The sequence below is a fragment of the Penicillium angulare genome (genome assembly GCF_028827245.1).
Source record: "Penicillium angulare strain IBT 27051 chromosome Unknown utg000004l_segment0_segment0, whole genome shotgun sequence".
In the NCBI taxonomy this organism is placed as follows: Eukaryota; Fungi; Ascomycota; class Eurotiomycetes; order Eurotiales; family Aspergillaceae; genus Penicillium; species Penicillium angulare.
The window spans coordinates 7,326,749-7,348,377 of NW_026623163.1; the positions used below are offsets into that span (position 1 = coordinate 7,326,749).

At 46.2% G+C, this 21,629-nt stretch overlaps 6 protein-coding genes across 6 annotated transcripts; 3 read left to right on the forward strand and 3 right to left on the reverse strand.

Annotated features, from left to right (window-relative positions):
- Positions 1 to 415: 415 nt before the first annotated feature.
- Positions 416 to 3,591, forward strand: N7478_006634 (uncharacterized protein; the record flags this gene model as incomplete). The annotated part of the gene is made up of 2 exons (XM_056922848.1): positions 416 to 1,268; positions 1,328 to 3,591. 2 exons carry the CDS (start codon positions 416 to 418, stop codon positions 3,589 to 3,591), a joined length of 3,117 nt encoding a protein of 1,038 aa, XP_056780885.1.
- A 1,943-nt stretch (positions 3,592 to 5,534) lies between these two features.
- On the reverse strand, positions 5,535 to 7,094 carry N7478_006635 (basic helix-loop-helix domain-containing protein; the record flags this gene model as incomplete). Its single annotated transcript, XM_056922849.1, has 1 exon — positions 5,535 to 7,094. The coding sequence occupies one exon, from the start codon at positions 7,092 to 7,094 to the stop codon at positions 5,535 to 5,537; it is 1,560 nt and encodes a 519-aa protein (XP_056780886.1).
- Positions 7,095 to 13,117: 6,023 nt separating this feature from the next.
- Positions 13,118 to 14,844, forward strand: N7478_006636 (putative Golgi traffic protein SFT2; the record flags this gene model as incomplete). Its single annotated transcript, XM_056922850.1, has 4 exons — positions 13,118 to 13,349; positions 13,612 to 13,732; positions 14,048 to 14,198; positions 14,692 to 14,844. 4 exons carry the CDS (start codon positions 13,118 to 13,120, stop codon positions 14,842 to 14,844), a joined length of 657 nt encoding a protein of 218 aa, XP_056780887.1.
- Positions 14,845 to 15,570: 726 nt separating this feature from the next.
- On the reverse strand, positions 15,571 to 17,025 carry N7478_006637 (flavin-containing monooxygenase; the record flags this gene model as incomplete). The annotated part of the gene is made up of 1 exon (XM_056922851.1): positions 15,571 to 17,025. One exon carries the CDS (start codon positions 17,023 to 17,025, stop codon positions 15,571 to 15,573), a length of 1,455 nt encoding a protein of 484 aa, XP_056780888.1.
- Positions 17,026 to 17,718: 693 nt separating this feature from the next.
- N7478_006638 (uncharacterized protein) lies at positions 17,719 to 18,814 on the reverse strand (the record flags this gene model as incomplete). The annotated part of the gene is made up of 4 exons (XM_056922852.1): positions 17,719 to 18,106; positions 18,173 to 18,548; positions 18,607 to 18,687; positions 18,757 to 18,814. The coding sequence occupies 4 exons, from the start codon at positions 18,812 to 18,814 to the stop codon at positions 17,719 to 17,721; spliced, it is 903 nt and encodes a 300-aa protein (XP_056780889.1).
- Positions 18,815 to 20,206: 1,392 nt separating this feature from the next.
- On the forward strand, positions 20,207 to 21,307 carry N7478_006639 (zinc-binding alcohol dehydrogenase family protein; the record flags this gene model as incomplete). The annotated part of the gene is made up of 1 exon (XM_056922853.1): positions 20,207 to 21,307. The coding sequence occupies one exon, from the start codon at positions 20,207 to 20,209 to the stop codon at positions 21,305 to 21,307; it is 1,101 nt and encodes a 366-aa protein (XP_056780890.1).
- Between the last annotated feature and the right edge of the window lie 322 nt (positions 21,308 to 21,629).

Below are 21,629 nucleotides of genomic sequence, written 5' to 3' on the forward strand. Positions count from 1 at the left end.
GACAAAAGTACCTACTCTACATGGTACATGAGACCTTGGCGCTTAGAGCGAACAGATGATTGGGCCACAATAGGAATGATGTTTTCTTTTGCGGCACTGCCTCGGGGCTGTAACATGGGAAGAGCCTCGCCAGCTCTTGCTAATCTTGCACTTTTGACCTCATCGTATCTTCTTAGACTTCACTGGAAGTCCAAGCAAAACAATATCTGGCCTTCTACGGGCTGGGTAGTCTCTTTGCCTCCCACTTGCGGCCCAAGCGACGCCCTTGATTTCAGGGATTCAAGTTATGGAAAGCAGTCACATTCAAGAGGAGCCACGACCGGCTAAACAACAAAAGACTATCCATCAAAACAGCCTTTCAGTCTTCCAATATGACCGATACACAGTTGCGTGGGTCTGCGCCCTTCACATCGAAATGGCAGCAGCTCAGGCGATGCTCGATGAGGTCCATGATGTCCCTCCTCGAGCCACCAATGACACCAATAGTTACGTGCTTGGAAGAATCAAGGGACATAATATCGTTATTGCGTGTCTGCCAAGTGGATACTACGGCACAATCAATGCTGCAACCGTAGCGGCGAATTTAAGTCGAACCTTCCCTGCAATATCCGTCGCTTTAATGGTTGGCATTGGCGGGGGCGTACCGAGTAAAGAAGATATACGACTCGGTGATATAGTCATTGGAACAAGAGTCATGCAGTATGACCTTGGAAAGATTATGGCAGACGGGAAATTTGAACGAACCGCATTCCCTCGAACTCATGGCTCTCTCCTCGGAACAGCGATCTCTACCCTCCGTGCGAAACATGAACTTGGGCCTAGTCGAGTTTCATTCATTATTGAGCATAGGATGAAGGGCCTTCCCAATTATTGCCGACCTAATACTCCAGATCGTCTCTTCGATGCAAACTATGAGCATAGTTCTTCAAGTTGCGACGAATGCAATTCATCAAAGTTAGTCAAGCGTACCAGGCGTGAACGTGATGTCCCAAAGATTCACTACGGTGCGATCGCTTCCGGGGATCAAGTGATGAAGCATGGCGGCACCCGAGATAATATTGCGCGAGAACTAGATGTTATTTGCTTCGAGATGGAGGCTGCTGGTCTCATGGACATATTCCCTTGTCTTCCTATTCGCGGAGTCTGTGACTACTCTGATTCTCACAAAACCAAGGAATGGCAAAAATATGCTGCCGCTGCAGCAGCAGCATACGCAAGGGAGCTTATGGAAGAGCTACCATTGGCAGAAGAAGAACGAAGTAATCCTGGTAAGTAATTCCTGTTTCTAGAGGCGTTTTAACTGGTTACGTTAACACTTGAAATGTAGATCCTTTTACAAGCAAAAACAATCCGCAGCAGTTTGTAGACTTATTAAAGTTTGATCAAATTGATTCCCGCAAATTGAATATCAAAAAGGCTCATTCGAAAACATGTCAATGGCTGCTGGATCACCCAGAATACAAGGCATGGCTTGATCCTACACGCCTAACCCAATACCACGCATTCCTATGGCTAAGCGGTAAGCCCGGAGCAGGTAAATCGACAATCATGAAATTTGCCTACTTGAGGATGAAGAAAAAAGTCGTCGCTGCCTCTTTCTTCTTCAACGCTCGAGGCGAGTACTTGGAGAGATCAGTTATAGGCATGTATCGGTCACTTTTGTATCAATTGTTGACGGGATATCCTGAGTTACAAAAAGTTCTCGACAAGTTTGATAGTATTCCGTTGGGCCAGGAGCATCTTTCTTTAAATGTTTTGAAAGATATTTTCTACGATGCAATCTCTGCTCTTGGTCAACGACACTTTGTCTGCTTTGTCGATGCTCTTGATGAATGCGATGAGCAACAGATCAGAGACATGATCGAATATTTTGAAGACCTTGGAAGTCAATGCATGAGCGAAGGCATTCCATTCCGCGTCTGTTTCTCCAGTCGACATTATCCCTATATTTCAATTCAAGGGGGAGTAAAGCTTACCCTGGAGAGCGAAATAGGCCACACGAAAGACTTGGAAGATTACATTACAAATCGTCTCCGAATACAAGACCCTTCCCTTTTCCAAGAGCTCAAGTCTCAATTGCTCGACAAAGCAGCTGGGGTCTTTATGTGGGTCATTCTGGTTGTCGATATCCTAAATAAGGAGTGGCACCGGGGCGGGTTAGCTTTACGAAAAAGACTCGAAGATTTACCAAGTGGCCTAAGCGAGCTTTTCAGGGATATACTCAGACGAGATACAGAGAATATGGAGCAACTTCTACTTTGTGTTCGCTGGATCATGTTTGCAAGGCGCCCTTTGCAACCAGATGAATTCCGCCATGCTCTCTGGTCTAATCTGGCAGCACGGGGCCTGGTTGATTATCAGATTCCAACAATCAACCCACAGTCAAGGGAAAGCAATGCTGCATTTGTTATCAGCTCTTCAAAAGGTCTTGCTGAGATCACTCTGTCCAGTCCACCAAAGGTTCAATTCATCCATGAATCTGTGCGAGACTTTCTAATCAAAGACAATGGGTTTTTTGAGCTGTGGCCTGACCTAGAGAATAACTGGGAGGCTTCTAGTCATGAGGCTCTGCGAGAATGCTGTGATTTCTATTTGAAATATCCGTCCATCAATGCGTCTTGTGATCAGTTGATCGATGGGTCCAGACTCGACAAGGCTACTAAGGCCGGAATGAGATCTGAGTTCTCTCGCTGCTACCCATTCCTGGAGTACGCGAGCCAATATGTGCTTCATCATTCTAATGCTGCAGCAATAGTAATCCCTCAGAATGCTTTCCTTCTCAATTTCCAATTACGAAACTGGATAAAAATGAACAATCTTTTCGAGAAATTTCAAAGTCGCGAATATGGGATACTAGCTAGCATGATCTACATTCTAGCAGACAGGGGCCTCTCTGCTCTTATTCGTACAAAGATGCAAGTTAATTCTCGCGTTCATTTTCCAGGGGGAAGATATGGCTATCCAATATTTGCAGCTTTGGCTGGTGGCCATAAAGATGCTGTTGCTGCTCTCCTTGGCCTGTCTTCCACAATAATTGACGGCAATGACATTGCCGAGGGCATTAATTTCAGGAAAGACCTTTTGGATTTCAAAAAGCGCACGCCGCTGACTTGGGCTGCGCAAGAAGGTCGATTGGCAATTTCCAAGCTTTTGATAGAAGCTGGAATGATCATCGGCCAGAAAGATGATGCGGGAGGAACGGCATTGTCCCGGGCTGTACAAAATGGACATGAGGAGATTTGTAGCCTTTTCATTGAAAGAGGAAGTGATGTTAATCTTACAGTTGAATTGCTCGGTCTGCTGCTTTCTATGGCTTCAAAGAGGGGTCACGAAGCAGTTGCTAGACTCCTTATTAGGAAAGGCGCCGATGTTGACTTTATAAATTCTGGCGGAAGAACGGCGCTTATTGAAGCTTCGGAAAATGGCCACGAAGCAGTTGCTAGGCTTCTTATTGCGAAAGGAGCCGATGTTAATTTTGTAGATTCTGGAGGGAAAACGGCGCTTTTTGAAGCTTCACAGAGTGGTCACGAAGCGGTTGCTAGGCTCCTTTCGATGAATGGAGCCTATATTTATCAGATGATCTCAACCTAATAAGTATATATGTATCTTCTGATACATTATACTATAACCGTTACCCTGGCGCTACATATACTACTAGTACTAGTAAGAGCCACGCCTCTGGCACACGCTTCCTCCTCCTTCCTCTCTATAAAATAGCATTTCTAGTATGAGTTACAGTAGTACTACTAACTTTCAAAATTCTTTGTGAAGAACAGCTCTTTTTGAAAATTCTTGGAAGGGTCACGATACGGTCGCTTATCTCTTTATTGAGAAAGGAGCCTATGCCAGTCCGGAAGATAACATGAGCGCTGCACCACTTGTTATAGCTTCGCATTACTGTGATGAAGCTACTGTTAAACTCCTCCTTGATAAAGGAGTTTATACCAACCGTCAAGATAAAAATCAAAGAACGTCACTCTCTATGGCTCCAGAGAATGGCCGTGCATTGATGGCCGAATGACTCCTTGGTAAGGGAGCGGGCGTTGATCTCAAAAGCAACTCGCGCAGGACAGCACTCTCCTTTGCTTTTAGTATATGGTCATGAGGCAACCGCTACGTTACTTATTTGGGAGGGGGCGGATATCGATAAAGTCAGGTACGGGGGACCATAGCGGCCAGCGGGGGTAAACAAACCCCCTTGGCCCTATGTTGTCCTTTGCCGCTCAGAGCACCGCTATGTGTACTGTAAGCTCTAAGCAGATAGACCCCAATGGAAAGGCAATTGAACAAGTAATTGGAAAGACAAATGGAAAGTCAAAGAAAGAAACATCTTTAATAAGTACTTTGAATTATACTATTAAATTTGTTTCAAAGAGGGCGAAGGGTATATATTGGAAGTATATCTTGAGATTAATATTCCAAGATAATGCTAGGGCCAGAGCTATCGCGAGGCAAGGTGATCGGGGGAGGGGGGACTTACAAGGTTTTTACGGCCGTGAAAGATGATTGTGCATCCTGTAGGGCAGCAGGACTTGTAGTACAAGCCCCGGGCGGGCGGGAGCTACCGAGTAAGATATACCCGCTAGTTTCCTATCGGCGATAAGTTACAGTGCAACGCTATACTAAACTCTGTATATAGCCGTGTGACAGTACTAGCAGAAGATAAATAGGTACTTAACCTTGAAATCACCTTAGTTGCGGAACTTTCTGAAGACGTCCGTCTACCTATTAAATGAACCCGAAAGTAGCCTGCATGAAAACGGTGTAGTTAATATTGCTGCCTAACTACCGAGATAAGAAAAGCAAAAACCAGTACTACCAATAGAATGCAAAACATGAAGAAGAGGGAATATGCCAGCCAGTGAAAGATGATGAGAATCTTGAAAATAGGGCGAGATTAGGGTTGGCAGAACACACAGCAATAGCAAATAACATGCATGGTGGTCTGAGGCAAGAATAATTCAATTCAATCCAATATTGAGGAGAGGAAACCCGAACAATAGTTCAAAGGTATGAAAAGATCATGTTGGAACTAAAAACAAATGCAACGTATGTAAAAACATTCGAAAGGAAATCGGGGTATCGATGGGATAATAAAAATAATAGGACAAAAGAACACAGAAATATCAAACCAGAGATAGAGCAAACCTAGAGAGAAAGAAAAAGAAGAACTCATCAAGAAAAGGGAACCAAGACTCTGAGTGTAGAAAAAGAGAGAAATCCCGACAAACATCCTAAGCGGTCTGGTTGAAATCAATCCTTCGACGAGCGGTCATCATTACCCAGTTCATCAACGAGAAAATACAAGATACCAGAAACACATTGTAGAAAAGAAGAAGTAAGAAGAATCATAATCACGGAAGACGCGTTAGGCCAGAGGCCATAAGAAACATGCAAGTAAAAGAAAAAAAATACTCCTCGAGTTTGATCGACTCTCACTCTTGATGCGCCGACTGAGGAACCACCGTTAAGACGCCGTGTATGCAACATGTCATCTGATAATTCGTCGAGGCGAAATAGATAGTCATGGTATCTTAGTTCATCTCCATTCCGTACTCGTCCTCTTCCTTAAAGCTCATGGCAGCATGACCAGCACTGTTCCAGTATTGAGCTTGGCCGGGAGCACCGTTCACACTGCTGGCACCACTGTGGTATGAAGGGCTCAGATTGGGTGGTGTGAGTCCATCGCCACCTTGCATAGCGTCACCAGCGATGTTGGTGTGTTTAGGTACGCGGAGACCACTTCCAGGGCCACGAGTGTAGCTGAATGATGTTGGATCATTCTTCTCCAATGCGTCAACAATTTCACTGCGCATGCGCTTCTCTTCTTCGGTGGGCTCAAATGGCCAAGTGCCACCAAGGTTGCTAATTAAATCGGCGAGTTCGGCCTCTTGTTGATATTTAACATGTAGGGCCCACATGAGATCGCGGGTCCAGCTAACAGCTCCATTGAGAATGTCTCCCTTGTTGGGGCCTTTCTCCTTGTCTTCAATGGGAAGACCCATAGTAATATTGCCAGGTGTGGCACGTCGTCCATTGCCACCAGCCAGAAGAGATGTGGCAGCGTTTGCGCCTGCGCCTGCCATAGAGAGAGCGCTGTTATTCACAAGTTGCTTACGCACCTTGTCATCTTCCAATCGATGCTGGGGTACCAGGTGAGAAAGGTCCTGGATCCGTTCATTAATGTTATCACGACGGCGTCGCTCAACAAGATTGTGGGAGGCACGGCGGCGTCGGCGCTTGGCCTCTTGGGATTCCAGATCTTGAGTGCTGCCTGGCATGTGGTTATCAACCTTGGCGGGGAGAGAGGCATGTTTTCCAGATTTGAGAATCTCTGAGATACCAGCATGGTGGTGTTGAGGTGGAGATGAGATAGGGGAATCGACGTATGATTGTGCGCTTGTTGGAGTTCCATCCCACTGGTTTGACAGGGTCTTCTGGTGTCGGTGTTGCAGTCCGCCTGTGCGAATTGGCTGACCAGGGAAGCTACCTGACTCCGGGGTGCCCAAGTTCAAGGAGCCTAGAGCAGGTGTCTTGGGGGTCATTGGGCTCCGTGTATCGGAAGAGTTCCTATCCATGTTTTGCATGCTGGATCGGTTCTTGGCGCCCATATAGTTCTGATCAAAGGAGCTGGCATGTTGCATATGAGGATTCTGCTGGTTCATCCTGTACTGCTCGTAGTTGAAACTATTCTGAACAAAAGGGCTGGCCATGGGGGCGTTGTCCGGGGTATTTGAGTATAGGTGTGACATTTGACTTTGATGACTCATGGCGATACCTCCTGCGGATTGGTCTTGCATATAGTTCAAGTCGTTATTGCGCTGAACACTACCGTTAGGGGCGCTAATTTCCAGGTCCAGGAGTTCATCGGTGTCGATTCCGGAGTTTCCAAAGTTGAAGCTAGATGACATGTTCTGCTGCGAGCCATATGAGTAAGGCATAAAGCCGCCCTGCTGCATGGTCAGGTCCGAGGGGTCCACCCCCTCGTTGGGGTTTCCAAACTGGTTTCCCATAGAGTAACCGGAGTGAGACATCATGAAAGGATTGCTGTGACTGTCAGATTCGTGTTTGATGAAAAGACTTGCTTCTGCCATTTTTTCCTTGGATATCTAGGTAATATCTAGGAATGTATGTGTATGAAGGTTGTGGGGTAGCGCGGGGTTGGCGTGGTGGAAGAGATAGTCGTCTGCGCCGAGTTACTGACCCTCTCTGAATAGATAACACGAACCGCCCAATTTCAGGCAGCCGTCAAAGATGATCAACGAGAATGAGGATCAAAGGTTTGACAAATCTGTTTTCAACCAGGTAAGAAAGTTAGCCTCGGATACCTTTTTTTTCCACCACGGAAGGGGGCGGCGTGAGCAGGATAAGTCGGCAAATAAGAATGCGCAGCGTCGGCAAGGCGCGACGAGGCAACTAATTTGGCCCCCCATGGGTTACGAAATCAGAGATAAAGAAGCGCATTAATTACCTTTCTGTCAAAGATATGCGGGATAAAGGGATTCGTATATTGTATGAGGTGTCGTTGGGATTCAACCAAGTTGGTACCCAGGTGTCGAGTGGGATGAGTCGACGGGGTTTCGGGGAATGATGTTCTTTGAGGGGAAAATTGGCAGATCGGAGGAAGCCAGTCCGAGTTGCGACTGGGCAAGAAAACAATCAAGAAGAGGGAGATGGTCAAAGAAGACCGCACTCTAAAGAAGAGACTTGATAATGTGAGTCAGGTACGCGCCTTCAGGGTGACCAAAAATGGTGAACGTGTCTCAGAAGGGGAAAGGGAGGGGCAAAATGGGCAAAAGAAAAAAAGGGCGGGAGTTAAAAGTAGATCAGACGGAGAAGACAGCGGGTAAATAGAGAGGCTTCAAAAAGAGACGGAGAACAAGCCCTGTGCCAGATTGCTGGGAAAGTCAAGTCCCGTTCTCTTTTTCTGATCAATTAAGTTCAACTCTTGTACCCAAAGCAGCCAAACGTCAAAGATCAATGATCAACGATTCAAGGGGAAAAATAAAGTGGAGAGCGGGGAAGAGAAGAAGCGGTGGAGCGAGACAGAGAGAGAGAGAACAGGGCGGTGAGCTGTGGCGATCCGGAGATTGACACAACACAGCATAACACAGTGTATAGTCGAACACTCAGGCCCACGCTTGGATTGCAATGCAATACGAAGCCCACGTAATCATGGATGGGGATAACACCAGGGATATACTTGATTAAAGAGAAGTATATATATCCTTACCTGATTGATTGCAGATCGTAATGATTAACCTTGGATATAGATCAAGATTATGTTTGTGGGAGTTAAGGTCTGAGAATAACATGTCAGTCAATGAAAGAAAGAAGGTAACAACAGAGCCAGAGAGATAGAAGGAGAGATAGTCCACGTCAATATCCGCAGAGCCCCCACACGTGGCTTCTGGGGTGAAGTCCACTGTGCATACAGGCAGCAATGCAGGAACCACCGGGATAGGCAACTAAGGCACAGCGAATCTCTCTCCTCCTACCCCCAGGGCTATCCACGCAAAGGGAGAATAGTGTAGAAGCCCGCCTAGAAGGCAACGTACCTGCGTAGGGCCAACTTACGGAAGTAAGTCTCGATGATCCACTTGTAAAGCTTTACGAATCATGGGGCGCAAAAATGGGGCTTGGGATACGAGAAACCAGTGATGGAGTGACAACACAGCAGCCGTAGGTGCAGAAAGGAAAAGCACTTGCAGGAGGAAAGATCGAGGAGATGGAGACTTTAAGAACTCGAGCCTCTCGCCTCTCATTTGATATATTACAACATCGGTCATGCAGCCCGTCGATCGGTGGAAATCGATGAGGCTTGCCGTACATCGGCATTGGACATATTGTGCCTTGATTTTGGGAGCATTTTGATTGATTTGGCTTTTTTGCCTGTTTATTTTATTATTATTATTATTATGTTGCTTTTTTTTTTTGTTATTTAGATTTTCAGGATTACTTTTTTCGGAGTTAAAGGTGTGGGTGAGGGTGAAGGGTGAAGGGTAAAGGAGGGTAGTGTGTGCGTGAGGGGTGGCAACGGTAAACCCCCGAGCCTCCTATGTATATTTTCTATACAAAATAAAAAATAATATATATTCAGATACGTTTCTTCTCTGTGGGAAATCTATGATGATCCAAACTATGTTGGAAAAGCAACCCACAATGACACTAAAACACAGAAGAAACTGGGACGAAGGGGGGAAGGGTGATACAGCCGGATTTAGTCAACGGCGCCAATCCCATGATGCCGTAGATGTTTGTCACCTGTATCGGAGTCATGACTCAGAAAAAAAATAAGGTAAAATATAAATATAAATAAATAATGGTAATAAATAACACCGACGGGGGGGAAGACGCCAAACTAACATGAAAAAGGTGGTAAAATTACTAAAACAAGTCTTGGATGCACCGGTGAAAAGAATGTATCAGATGGCCATGGGTTACAGACAGAGCATAACAAGGCATTTTAGGAAAGCCGGTAGAACCAGTGAGCACTGAGAGAAACCCTAATCTATCAAAGTATGAAAGAATATGCATTAGTGTCCCCGAAGGTAGAGGGGGTGGAGAGCGTCGATGGTTGGGGAGATCCCCCAATGAGACCGTGGGGATATGATGGGCAACAGGTCGATCTCCCACAGGTATGCAGAAATGTGTCGATAACCTGGTTCCATGTACATCATATCAATAATGATCAATAATTTTAATGTACCTCTCCAGACGAGGAGAGAAACCGCGCCAGAGTTAGAATAGATCTACAACCCGTTCTCCATAGACAAGCAACATGAGACGCATCATCCGGAGAATATGGCCTGCAGACTTACAAATCAGTAGAATAGAAAATAAAATAGATAATAAAACAAAGAAATAATAACTAGAAAATGATCAGATGGAGAAAAGATAAAAAAGAGTTTATCAATAAGACAATAACTGTCTTCAAAGCGTTAGATTTCAAAGCAAAAAAGCAAAAGCCGAAAAAAAGCAAAGTCAGATAGACGAAGAGGCGTCATCCCCAGTAAGCCCTATCAACTCTATCAATCCTATCATCGAGTCAATGCGTGTTATGTCTACAAAATGTCGTGCAGAGGACCGGTGGCGATCATCTTGGGGGCGGTGATCGGAGGAGCTTGGACCGTGTACTGTTTCTCTCCGCGAAAGCCCGAGTTTGGAATTTATGCTTTTTTGAATTATTTTGAATTATTTTATTTTTTATTTTTTATTTTTATTTTGTATACGGAATACTATATCATATTGATTCAAATCTGGAAGTATATTTTTGGTGCTAACTGCACCCACCTGCACCCGGGTGGCCCGTGTGCACAGGCTCCAGCGCAACCTGATAACAACTCCGCCTGTCGTCTCCCGGTGTGGTACTAGTGTAGGTGCGCACTTTTTACTCGAGGCACGATGTCCAGAATGTGGCGGCGACTCACGATTGGAGGGGTCGGAATGTGTCTGGGAGGAATAACCAATAACGAGAAGAAAAGGACCACACCCTCATGGTGCGAACCTGTTTTCCAGTCCCCCTTTTAGTAAACTGAGCCACTTCGCCAAACTTTCCATGCGCATCATGGAATGTGTCTAAGCCACCCTATGCCCGGGGAGGAAGAAGGAGGGGAAAGAAAGCGGGACAATCAACGGTTCAAATTTTGACGCTAAACATCATGGTATCAATCATATTGTTAGTTAGTTCGGTCATGCATGTTAGAACGGGGAAGATCTCCGCAATGTAGTGCACAGAGCGGGAAAATCACCTAGTAAAAGAGAGGGGTCGCCGTGGATCTTCTTGCACGTCCCGTCCCGTCAAGGTTCGGAGGGTATCGCCGAGCATACATCCACGGTTGATGCAAGGAGGGCATGTATTTGGGTGTGTGTCTTTCTTTTCTGTTTCGGGGAGTTGAAACCATGCTTCTTCCCTACATGATGTTTCTAAACATTCAACCCCGCATAACTGGGTTATGCCAGGTCTACTGTATGCATCAGACAGTGCACAGGGCCCTGGCATGACGTCTGTGACGATCCATGCCGCAAAAACCCATGCGTATCGGACATAATACGGAAGAATTATGGTCGAAACAGTAAAAAAAAGCAACTGTCAACGGAACAAAAAAGCACCAGAGGAATGAAGCTAGTGGGAAGCCAATGTTACCCAAAGCCGTGCTGCAGAGAGCGAGAGACAGGTCCATATCTCCATTCGGTTTTCGGACAAATTCATCAAGGTCGTACAGTACGGGTAGCGACGTTAGAGGGAAAGGGTATATGCAACCCTCTCATTGCCTGAGGTCCTCAGGGAGTGTTTCCGATACGACTGCGGGAGGATGGAGCCGCTGGGACTATAAGAATCATGTAGTTTAGATGAATTTCTGCAGACTAATATAGTCTACCCACCATTATGCGCACCACCATCACGATCGCCAACAGGGTGTGCACCAGCCAAAATGGATCGACAGTGTTCCCGAACCATGACTCGTTCCCAGGTCTGTAGAGAGAGGGGTCATGGAGTTGATTGGCGCGCCCGACTTCAAAACTATTAATAATGAAATACGAGAGTTGATGGGCATCTCAGATTCACCGATGTAGTCTGTGATTTTAATTTATTTTTATTTTATTTTATTTTATTTTTTATTCATTTTGGGTTCTAGATGTAGATGTACATGGATCAGTACATCAGCATATCTATCTCCGGATTTGTATATAGATACTAGTATGCTCAAATGTCTGAGTATTTGTAAAGTAGAGAATATTGATTAATTGAGATGCATATTTTAGAGGATCCTTCTCCATTTCATGTTGCATCTTTACCTTTTCCGGAGTACTTTTTACCAAATTTCCCAAGGATAGCGTCTGGACTAGTCGTTCAGGTGCGGAGAGCAGCCACCCAGTTGAAGCCGAGTGGAGAGGAACTTGCGGAGTTGGTGGTCCGTGTCCCACTTGATTGAGCTTAGCGTCCTGGGATCCAAACTTCCACCTTCAAATCCACTCCATCACCCCCTTCTCACTATTGCACCCCCCATTAACCCCTCTCCAAGGTATGCTACCCTCCCCTTTCCAGTGAGATATGCTCAAAGGCAAAAAGGAAAAAGGGAAAACGAAAAACGAAAAAGAAAAAAGAAAAAATTAAATTGGAAATTGGAAAAAAGCATGGCAAAATAAAAGAAATTCCTCCCAAAAAACGGATCTGCCTTATCCAGCATCATCTACGCCCTAGCTCGGACCGAAACAGGGCATCATCTGACAGCTTTCTTCCCTCAGCGCCGATCTGGGCTGGTCGCATCGGTAGCTCCACGCCATATCGTCATCCGGCTTGATCTACTTTCGACTCTCTACCCTCCTCTACGAATAGCGCAGCGCTTCTGCTTCCAATCATAAGTCTCGCTTACTTTCTGTGATCGGTGCTTGCGAAGGTTCAACGTCTATCCCTCCGCTTGGCAAAGTCCGGCGCCTCCGTTGACGTATACTCCTTTAACTGCGATCCCGCCTGTGCCGCGTCCGATTACTCTTACTCCACCGCTAAATCCTGATTCAACCTTGATACGCGGGAAAGAATAGCGAAAAGGATACGACGTACGTATACGTACGTGGGTGGAATATCAACTTGCAAATCCCGGCGGTGTGGTGCGTGCCAGAGAGCAAGAAGGCAAGAATCCACTATTTGGAAGCGTGTGGATCATCCATAAGCTTTTCGATCGCCTTGCCCTATCATTCGCAGTGTCGCACACCCCCTCCAATCGGTCCTTTGTCACCATCAACCTGTAGGGCTCGACGTCAACTACACCCTCAACCATTATCACAAAGCCGCGTGAACTCGAGACGAGCCGGAGCCGTAGCCAAGTCCCTTGGGAAGCCGAATCCGTGTTCGGCGTGGGCGTCATCTGCTCCCCCGTTGGTTTGATCTAGTCTCCACCCCCAGCCAATCTTCTGGGATCAGCCCATCATCCGGCGCAGATCATCTGCACTCCATCGTGCATAGTCCCTGCAGACGTTTTCCTACGGCCTTTGACTTCCCAGCTCACGGGCCTCCCTCTGCAGACGCGGCCGTGCACGTTTCCATCTGGCCTTTCAATTGGGATTCTTCCCCTCTCTGACTCCAGTCCTAGGTTATCAGCTAGTTTATTACGCGATGGCCAACAACTCGTTTCGCGACTCTGTGAACTCTCTGGGGTGGTCGCGCAGAGACCCGGATTTCCCCGTTCGTACGAGTGCTTCTTCCGATACCCCATTCTTCTCGCGCCTGCAGTCTTTCAATCCATTTGGCCAGGGTGGCTATGTCCAACTACCCACTCACAATGATGGACCAGGCGCGCCCTTGCCAGCAGCCACTCGCCGGGAGGAGGAAGAAGGTTTCTTCGCCTGTAAGGACTTTCTCTTTTTTTCTTTTTTTTTTCTTTTTCTTTTTTTACCCTTGATTTCTCACCCTCGTGTACCTTGTCTCTCCACTACTGGTATCTCGTGCCTCAAATATCTACGATCGTTCCACCTGAGCTTCAGCCTTGATTCAGGTGATGAATATGCAGTTCCTGCGCCGGCAATATTCATGATGGCTATGCTTGTCTATGTGGCTGTGATCCGAGAGGAGGGATCTTGTAGATGTACGCTAACGGAAATCGTATCTAGTGAGTCGTTGGGATCGGATGCTCATTTTCGGTGCCTGTAATCTGGGTGCTGCTGTCTGCTTCCTAATCTGTTTCTTCCTTTTCCCTGCTCTTTCGCTCAAGCCCCGCAAATTCGCCGTATTGTAAGTTGTCTTCCCTTAGTTTATCGACTTTCAGCTGCAGCTTGCGTCCTTCTTAACCCCACTCCCCCTCCCCACTGTGTACTGTGTACTGTTCAGCTCGTCTACGGGCGTTGTTCCCACCACTCAGATCCCGAGATACGGTGATCCTGGTCATGAGTAGGCTGGGGCTCGGACCATGTGCTAGCTTATGGCCTTACAAGCCATGTCTTATTCGTGTCTTTCCAACATTCTGCGCCTCACGCCAAGAACTTTCAAAAGCAAGGTTTCTGTTCGATATCTATATGCTAACACTGTCTTTTTTCTTTCTTTCTATAGATGGTCTGTCGGCTCAAGCCTGTTTTTGCTATCATGGGCGGTCCTCATGGGACCGTGGACTTACGTTAAACATTTGGTCTCGGGACCACGTTTGCCCTTCACTGCGGCCTATTTCGGATCCATCGCCCTCACACTCTACTTCGCTATCGGGGTAAGTTGCTTGTCACTGATTTGGTATCTTTTTTGTCGATCAGTATCAACCTGTCCCCTTTACCCATACACCTATTGTTGTACGCCGGCTGGTTGCACGGCACCGTCGGAAAAAAGGGGGATCTTGCATTCTTGCGCTCTATCTCCTTCGCGGTGCGACAGTACTTGTAACTGTCACGCCGACAAATCTTCTTACGGAGAGATGGCGTGGGGTGTATCAATATCACCTTGCACTAGTCGGTTTCCGTGCAACCACGCTTCTGCGACAACAACAACCCTGCACAACTTCATCCTGCCTCGCCGTTGGTATCACAAAACAGAATTCCAAAAGCCGAACCCTCGCCGAGCCCACCTCTCACTGTCCCTAGCACTCGCTTGCCTTACCCTATGTTCCACGATTCATAACCCCGCGACCCCATCTTCTCCCAGTTTCCGTTGACCTACTGAGCCTCTGCCATACCTAACCCCGGATTTTGCTAACGTTTGAATCGCAGCGCCAAAACTTCTTCCTTACGCTCATATCCTCCATTTTCCAACTGGCTGCCTTGGTCTGGTACCTTGTCAGCTACTTCCCTATGGGCACAACAGGTCTTTCATACATGAGTCGCTTCGGTGTGTCTCGTGTATCTGCCTGGATGAGTGGATAGAAAGGCGACTTGGTAGTCTCATATTGTGAGTCCCCTTTATGGAGCTTGAAAGCGCAGCGCTTGACTTAAGTCATGGGTTTTCCTAGTCGGCGTTTTGGTATCAACATGCAAACGGTATCAAGTTTATTATTCTTTTCCTGTATATGTAACAACCCCCTGGTGGAGATAGAGAAAGATATCTTTGTACTTCCAAACACTCTGCTCTTGTTTCATAGTTAGCGTAGGATCAAATACCCTTAAGAATAGCACTCCTTGTATGAATTATTTCACTTCTTAATACGTTCTAAGTTCAAGTTCCTTCAAGTTCAGTCTCGAGTGGTGGCAAAAGGTGGGAACAACACTCACTCGAGTGCCAAAGTTCTCTGCAGCTATCCTCCGCAGAAGCGACGAGCATCGTCCGGCGCGGAATACAGTGTTGAACGTGCCTTGGCTTACTGAAGTCTCTACAAGCGCCCGACTAGTCTTCCCGGCCCCTCTCTTTTCCATGAGAAGCTCCAGAGTAGCAGCCCCAGTCCTGCGCAACTCCTACCATGACCTTGTGCTTAACTAGGTCTCTGTAGCATAAATGCCCAGGCCTACAAGGTTCAAGTTCTTTTTGCCAACTCAAATACTACAGTGCTCAACGAAGAAAATAGTTTCTGAAAACCCTCATTACTCAAGCGCTAGTACTATATAAACGACAAGTATATACAAAATGGGCTAGAAGAGCCAAAACCTGAAATAAATCTATTTCGTTCCATAAAGCAGCTCTAACCCCTCCAAATTGCTACTCTTCGCAAATTTGATATCCTCAAAGTAATTATCTCGTGCCTTCCATGGTCCCCGATCCCCAGCTTTAGGCAGCACACCATCAGCCGTAACAACATACGTCGATGACAGCCCCATCATACGACTGCTCCGCATACAATCTTCTTCGCTTGGACTCAAGCGTGGAACAACAGCTTTAGCACCGCATTCTTCTATCTTCTTCAAAAGACGACAAACAAGAACCGAGGCGGCATCCGCACCAGGAGTCCATGACGCATTAATATAACCGACCAAGAATGCAGCATTCGGCATATCCTGAAGCATCGTTCCACGCCAGGCATACTTTTCAGAAGCAAGGATCGGGACCCCGTCAACGGCTATTGAAGTCCCTCCACCAAAGCAGAGAGCCAATCCCGTAGCCGTAATGATGATATCAGCATCAAGTATATCGCCTGAGTCCAGTGTGATCCCCGAAGAAGTAACCTGGTGAATGGTATCTGTTTTGACTGTTGCGCGGCCAGAGCGAAGACTTTTGAAAAAGTCACCGTCGGGAGCTGCACATAATCGCTGATCCCATGGGTTGTAGCGTGGGTTAAAGTGAGGATCAAAGGGTATATGATCTGGGAGCTGGCTGGTCACTTGTTTTTTGATGAGCCATTTCATGAGAGTAGGGAAGGCCTGGGAGAACACATATAAAAGCCTGGATACATAGAGGTATCGGAGACGTAGAAACTTTCGCTGAATCGTATCGGGTAGCATGGCAGTTAGCCATGAGCCAGATCTGTTCGGAACAGATATTATATAAGTGGGACTGCGCTGAAGCATGGTGACATCTGCCTTCTCGGCAAGAGAAGGGAGAAGTGTTACAGCTGTAGAGCCGCTGCCGATGACGACAATCTTTTTATCGGTGTAATCTACGTCTTCGGGCCAGAACTGAGGATGAATGACTTGTCCCTGGAAGTTTTCTATGCCGGAAATTTTGGTTTGAAGAGGTTTCTCATAGTCATAGTATCCAGTTCCGAATACCAGAAAGCGAGCCGATATAGCTGTTATTCCGAAATTATTGTCTTGCTCCACGCTTAGAGACCATGCATTATCGACAGAGGACCAGTCAGCGCCGAGTAAACGGTGTTGGAACTGAATTTTTTCTTTAATCCCATGTTGTGTGGCTGCCTCGTCGAGGTACTCGAGGAGATCTGGCGCTAGAGCAATAGGGTTTTTCTGACTCCATGGATGCCATTCAAAGCCGAATGTAAAAAGATCCGAGTCAGATCGAAGACCGGGATATTTGAAAAAATCCCAAGTACCACCTAGCTTCTGGCGGGCTTCTAGCATTGTATAGCGGAGGTTTGGAAACTGAGTCTGAAGTCTGTATGCAGCATTGATACCCGAGATACCAGCACCAACAATTACCACGTCGTAGTCGTTTTCCATATTGTTAATCTGATCAAAGATGAACAGAAGAAGTTAATATCAGAACCAAACAGCTGCGTCTTGGGAGCGCTTATAAGTTCTTAAATGCCAAGAAGTGACGTGTCGCACATACGGCCAGTTGGATTTCTTCGCAATATCAAGCTATCCAAATAGTAAATGAGGAAAGTTCACAAAACTAGGGTCACCCTTCATTAACTTACACGCAGCCTGGCGTAGGTAAGAAGATAGCTAAAACACAAGAACCGAGGTCATCTCCGATAGCTATATACTGCAGATGTCCCGGAAGCGCGCCGAACAAGCTCTAAATCCTTCTCCACATCCGCAGTGCTTACTCTTTCGGGGATCGGCTTAAATTTCACCCGCGTCAACTCTGGAGCATCGTGCGAGGAACCGTCGTCTGGTCCCCTTTCTAGTCCACTTTCTAGTCCAATCAAAGGAATGCACCGGACCCCGGAACTGTAAACGTTTCACTTGTCCGAGATTCCTATGGTCGTAATTCGTTGATGCGAGAAAAGAACGACTTTTCAAGTTCCACCTTGCATGGCTTACTGAGATATGGTATATTTGAGACTGCATAGACAAGATTGAGTATTCATATCAATGATGATGGTATATATCGGCCTTTTTCAAGGTTCTTGCTTGTATTATGTACAGAAATCTTGGAACCGTGAACTGCGTCCCTGGTCTTTGGTTTCACACAGCCGACTCCAGCTCCTCGGTTGTCGATTTGCTCAGTGGAGAAGTCGGATTGTAACCACCGATCGCATCTGAATCATGCAAACTATGGTTCACTTCCCCCTCACTATATCCACCAACAACATGATTAGTATCGATTTCTGGTACACACGCCCCAGGTAATTTCGCAAGCGTCGAAGTAGAATCAGGTTTCTTCTTCCTCCTCCGAAGATCATTACGGCATTTCACATAGAGCGGGCGAACAGCCAACGCCGCCGCACATAGATGCGCAACCGCAGTTTCAGCGGCAGTCCAATAGATGACGCCAGCATTTAAATAGGTCGGATCATGGGTATCCTCTACATGGCTCAAGCTTGGGATGCGTGCAGCTGCAACGCCAATAACTCTGCGAATATAACGTCAGACACCTAAACATGTTTAAAACAACAAACAACAAGTTGAAAAGACTCACATAATTCCACATCCGAAAAGAAGGTATAGTGCTATTTTTTGTGTCCGGGATGCGCGAAGGGTCTGAAGTAGTGGTAAGGGCAGAATTAGGACCAGCACTTCTGTAAAGATGTTGACTGCTGCGCTGGCGTATGCGACGCCTGAAATACTAAGGCATCGGGCATCTTCACGTTTGAACTCCCATATTGCGTGTACCGGGACACATTGCCAGATAACCATTGGTACGATGATGACCACAGCCACCGTCACAAAGACCATTGTTCCAATCACTTGAAATCGGAAGTGATAAAACTCGGGGAAGATTCGGAGGTAGAGGAAAAGAATGGAAACTTTGATGAAGTATATAATCAACAAATAGAATATCTGGCAGATATAGTCTGGAAGCGATAACTATTAGCTCTGGACAAATCTTAGTAATAGGACAAGGGTACTCACACCAGATAACCAAATCTTTCATTTGCGATAAAGATGAGAAATGAATGTCATAAAGATGATATCCCATGCCCTCCGTTATCACTAAGCATACAGGTTAGTGATGTCCACTTTGTTTTTTCGTTTAGTTTTTAATAAGATTGTCGAACTTACTAAGATTGCTAAACACTGCCAATCCAGCGGTAAATATCTTTCCTGGAGTCAGCTTCATTTTTGGCAACGTAGTATCTTGGAAGCGAGCGCATACCCCAGCTATAATGTGACTACAATCATCCCACCAAAGTCGACGGACTGTGTAAAGCCTCGCAAACACCCGACAAATTACAATGAATAGACTGGCCACTGAACCCCCCACTGCAGCTGCTCTCAAAGCTGCGTGATGATTACCATGAGGTAGATCACATTGTTTTGCCCATTCCTTGGCCGCTCCTAGAAGATTTTAACATTTGACAAATTAAGTGCAGTGCAAATGACATGCGAAGGGGTTTCACTAACCAACTGCATCTTCGACAGAGCATGTGGTAGCAATGCATGAAGATATTAAGTTATTGACTTCTTCGTTATGACATCGGCAGTCTTTGTCGTCGATGGAGCAGTGAGCGACCGCTAGGCTATGTAGTGTACAATTGTTCTGCAGATGTAAGTATATTGCGCGTTGGGTTGCTGAATTCAACCCAGGCTAGTCATAAGGGACTGGAGTGCTCACTGCACATGAGGGACCGTCTAATGCGGCTTTCTCTTTGGTGGAGTCTAATGCAAGCGTTGGAAATGAACAAGTCCATAAAAGGATCAAGAATGCTAGCAAGCGGTGCATTCTGAAAAAGAATAGCAAGGCGAAGCACCTTCTCTCGACGCCATTGCAGAGCAAACTAAGATTTGAGATAGGATACGAAATGAACGAAAGTTGAGGATAATCAGAGTACCATACAACTAATTTAAACCGAATGCCTACCAAGTGTCAGGGAACCTTATGACCCTTCATTTTCTCAAGAAGACCCCTCACAACCCAAACCATGCTGAATACGAACATCATAGAATTCAAGGTCTAGAATGAAGATTCCTTCCGCATTCACAATTGCCGCCGAGTGTACGACGTAATGCCAAAGCTTAATTGGATCGAGCCCCAACAGATTTATCGAACCAGGAGAACCCGACATGAAACCGCCTGATGCTTTAAATATGGTTAAGATCGGCACTTTTGACAGGATGAATTATTAGATAAGGAATTATCACATTCTCGAAGATCATACAATATTCTATCTAGCTAGTATGACAGCAGTAACTTCGTGATAAACGAAAACCCGGGCAATGAGAACAGCCGTCGGGACGGGAAGATAGAAGTCAGCCCATCCCGAGTTTGTTCTGTGCCGAGGTCGGGATTCATCGGGATCAGCGTGACAATCGGCAAAATGGGTTGACAGGCAACTGTATCAACATACACTAAACCGTTTTAAGCAAGATAGCAATATTCACATGCGATCTTGTAGATTTTGTACTTATTGACGTGCTCATGTCTATTATTTATAAAAGCTTTCATACGATTATTTTCACTGTTTAACTCTAATTGTATTCTTTATTGCAATTTCCAACTTCAACCTTAATCATGGGTGTCGAAATCCCCCAATCAATGAATGCCCTAATCGGGGATCGATCAATAGTTACTCGTTTATCCAATTATGCCTGCGGTCACTCATCTGGAGATGGCGTCAAGCTCACATCTATCCCTGTGCCCAAGTTCGCAGACAATGAAATCCTCGTCCGAGTAACATGCGTCGCACTCAATCCAACAGACTTCAAACACATCGACATTGTATCTCCACGGGGCGCGATAATCGGATGCGACTACTCAGGAACAGTTGCAAGCGTGGGCTCCAAAGCTCCAGGAAACTGGGTCGTCGGTGATAGGATAGCAGGATGGACACACGGAGGGCTCTATACGGATAGAGGATCATTCGCAGAGTATCTCAAGATACCGGGCGATCTAGCATGGAAAGTTCCATCCTCAATCAGTGACGAACAAGCAAGCACATTTGGCGTCTCAGCCGTCACAGCCATGCTGGCCTTGAACACTCGACTTGGTGTCCCTTGGATCGACGGAGGAAATGACAAAGGACGAACAAATACACCCGTTCTTATCTACTCAGGCTCAACAGCAGCTGGTCTCTACGCCATTCAGCTCGCCAAGCTCGTAGGACTCAAAGTCGTGACGACTACCTCACCGAAATCGCATGATCTGGTGAAAGAGTACGGCGCCGATGATGTATTCGATTATCGATCACCGACCGCAGTTGAGGACATCATTCGAGCCTACCCCGATATCGACAGGGCCATGGACTGTTTCTCAGAAGGCGAATCTACAGAGTTCTGTGCGAATGTTGTTAGAAAGAATCGTGGGTGGGTGGTTACACTTCTGGATAGTGGAAAGACTGAGCTGGATGGCGTAAAAGTCGAGTTCTTGTTGGGATATACTGCCTTTGGTGCGGAATTTCAATGGCTTGCGCCGGTTGGTCCCAAATTTGGCAAAATACCCACTGATAGAGATGCATTGCGCAGATTCTATGCCTCACTGCCAAAGGTCTCTCAACTGTTGAAGCCACTTCCCCTCAAGGATATTGATGGTGGATTGGAGAACCTTAGCGTTGGATTGGACTTGCTTCGGCAGGGCAAAGTGTCTGGCACTAAGTTGATTGCTCGCTTGGGTTAAATATGCTTTGCTTTTGAGTTTCATGGGAGTATAATGGGGTAGCGTGATTCTTTTTTAATAGAATAGTATAGAATAGTAATGAAAGTGTACATAATTTTATCGAGGCATTTGGAACCAGTAAATTCCTCAACAAACTTTATTTCTTTTACTCTTGATCATGACATAAGTTGTCAGTAGTAAAGGGTTCAGTGCTTGAATGAATGGGAGTATGTCATGGTCCGGCTGTTATACAAAAGTGGCTACGTATGATTTGATACACACTAAAGAAGAGTAGAAGTCGAAATGCATTTCTTATTTCATGCTTTGCTCATAAGATTCTCTC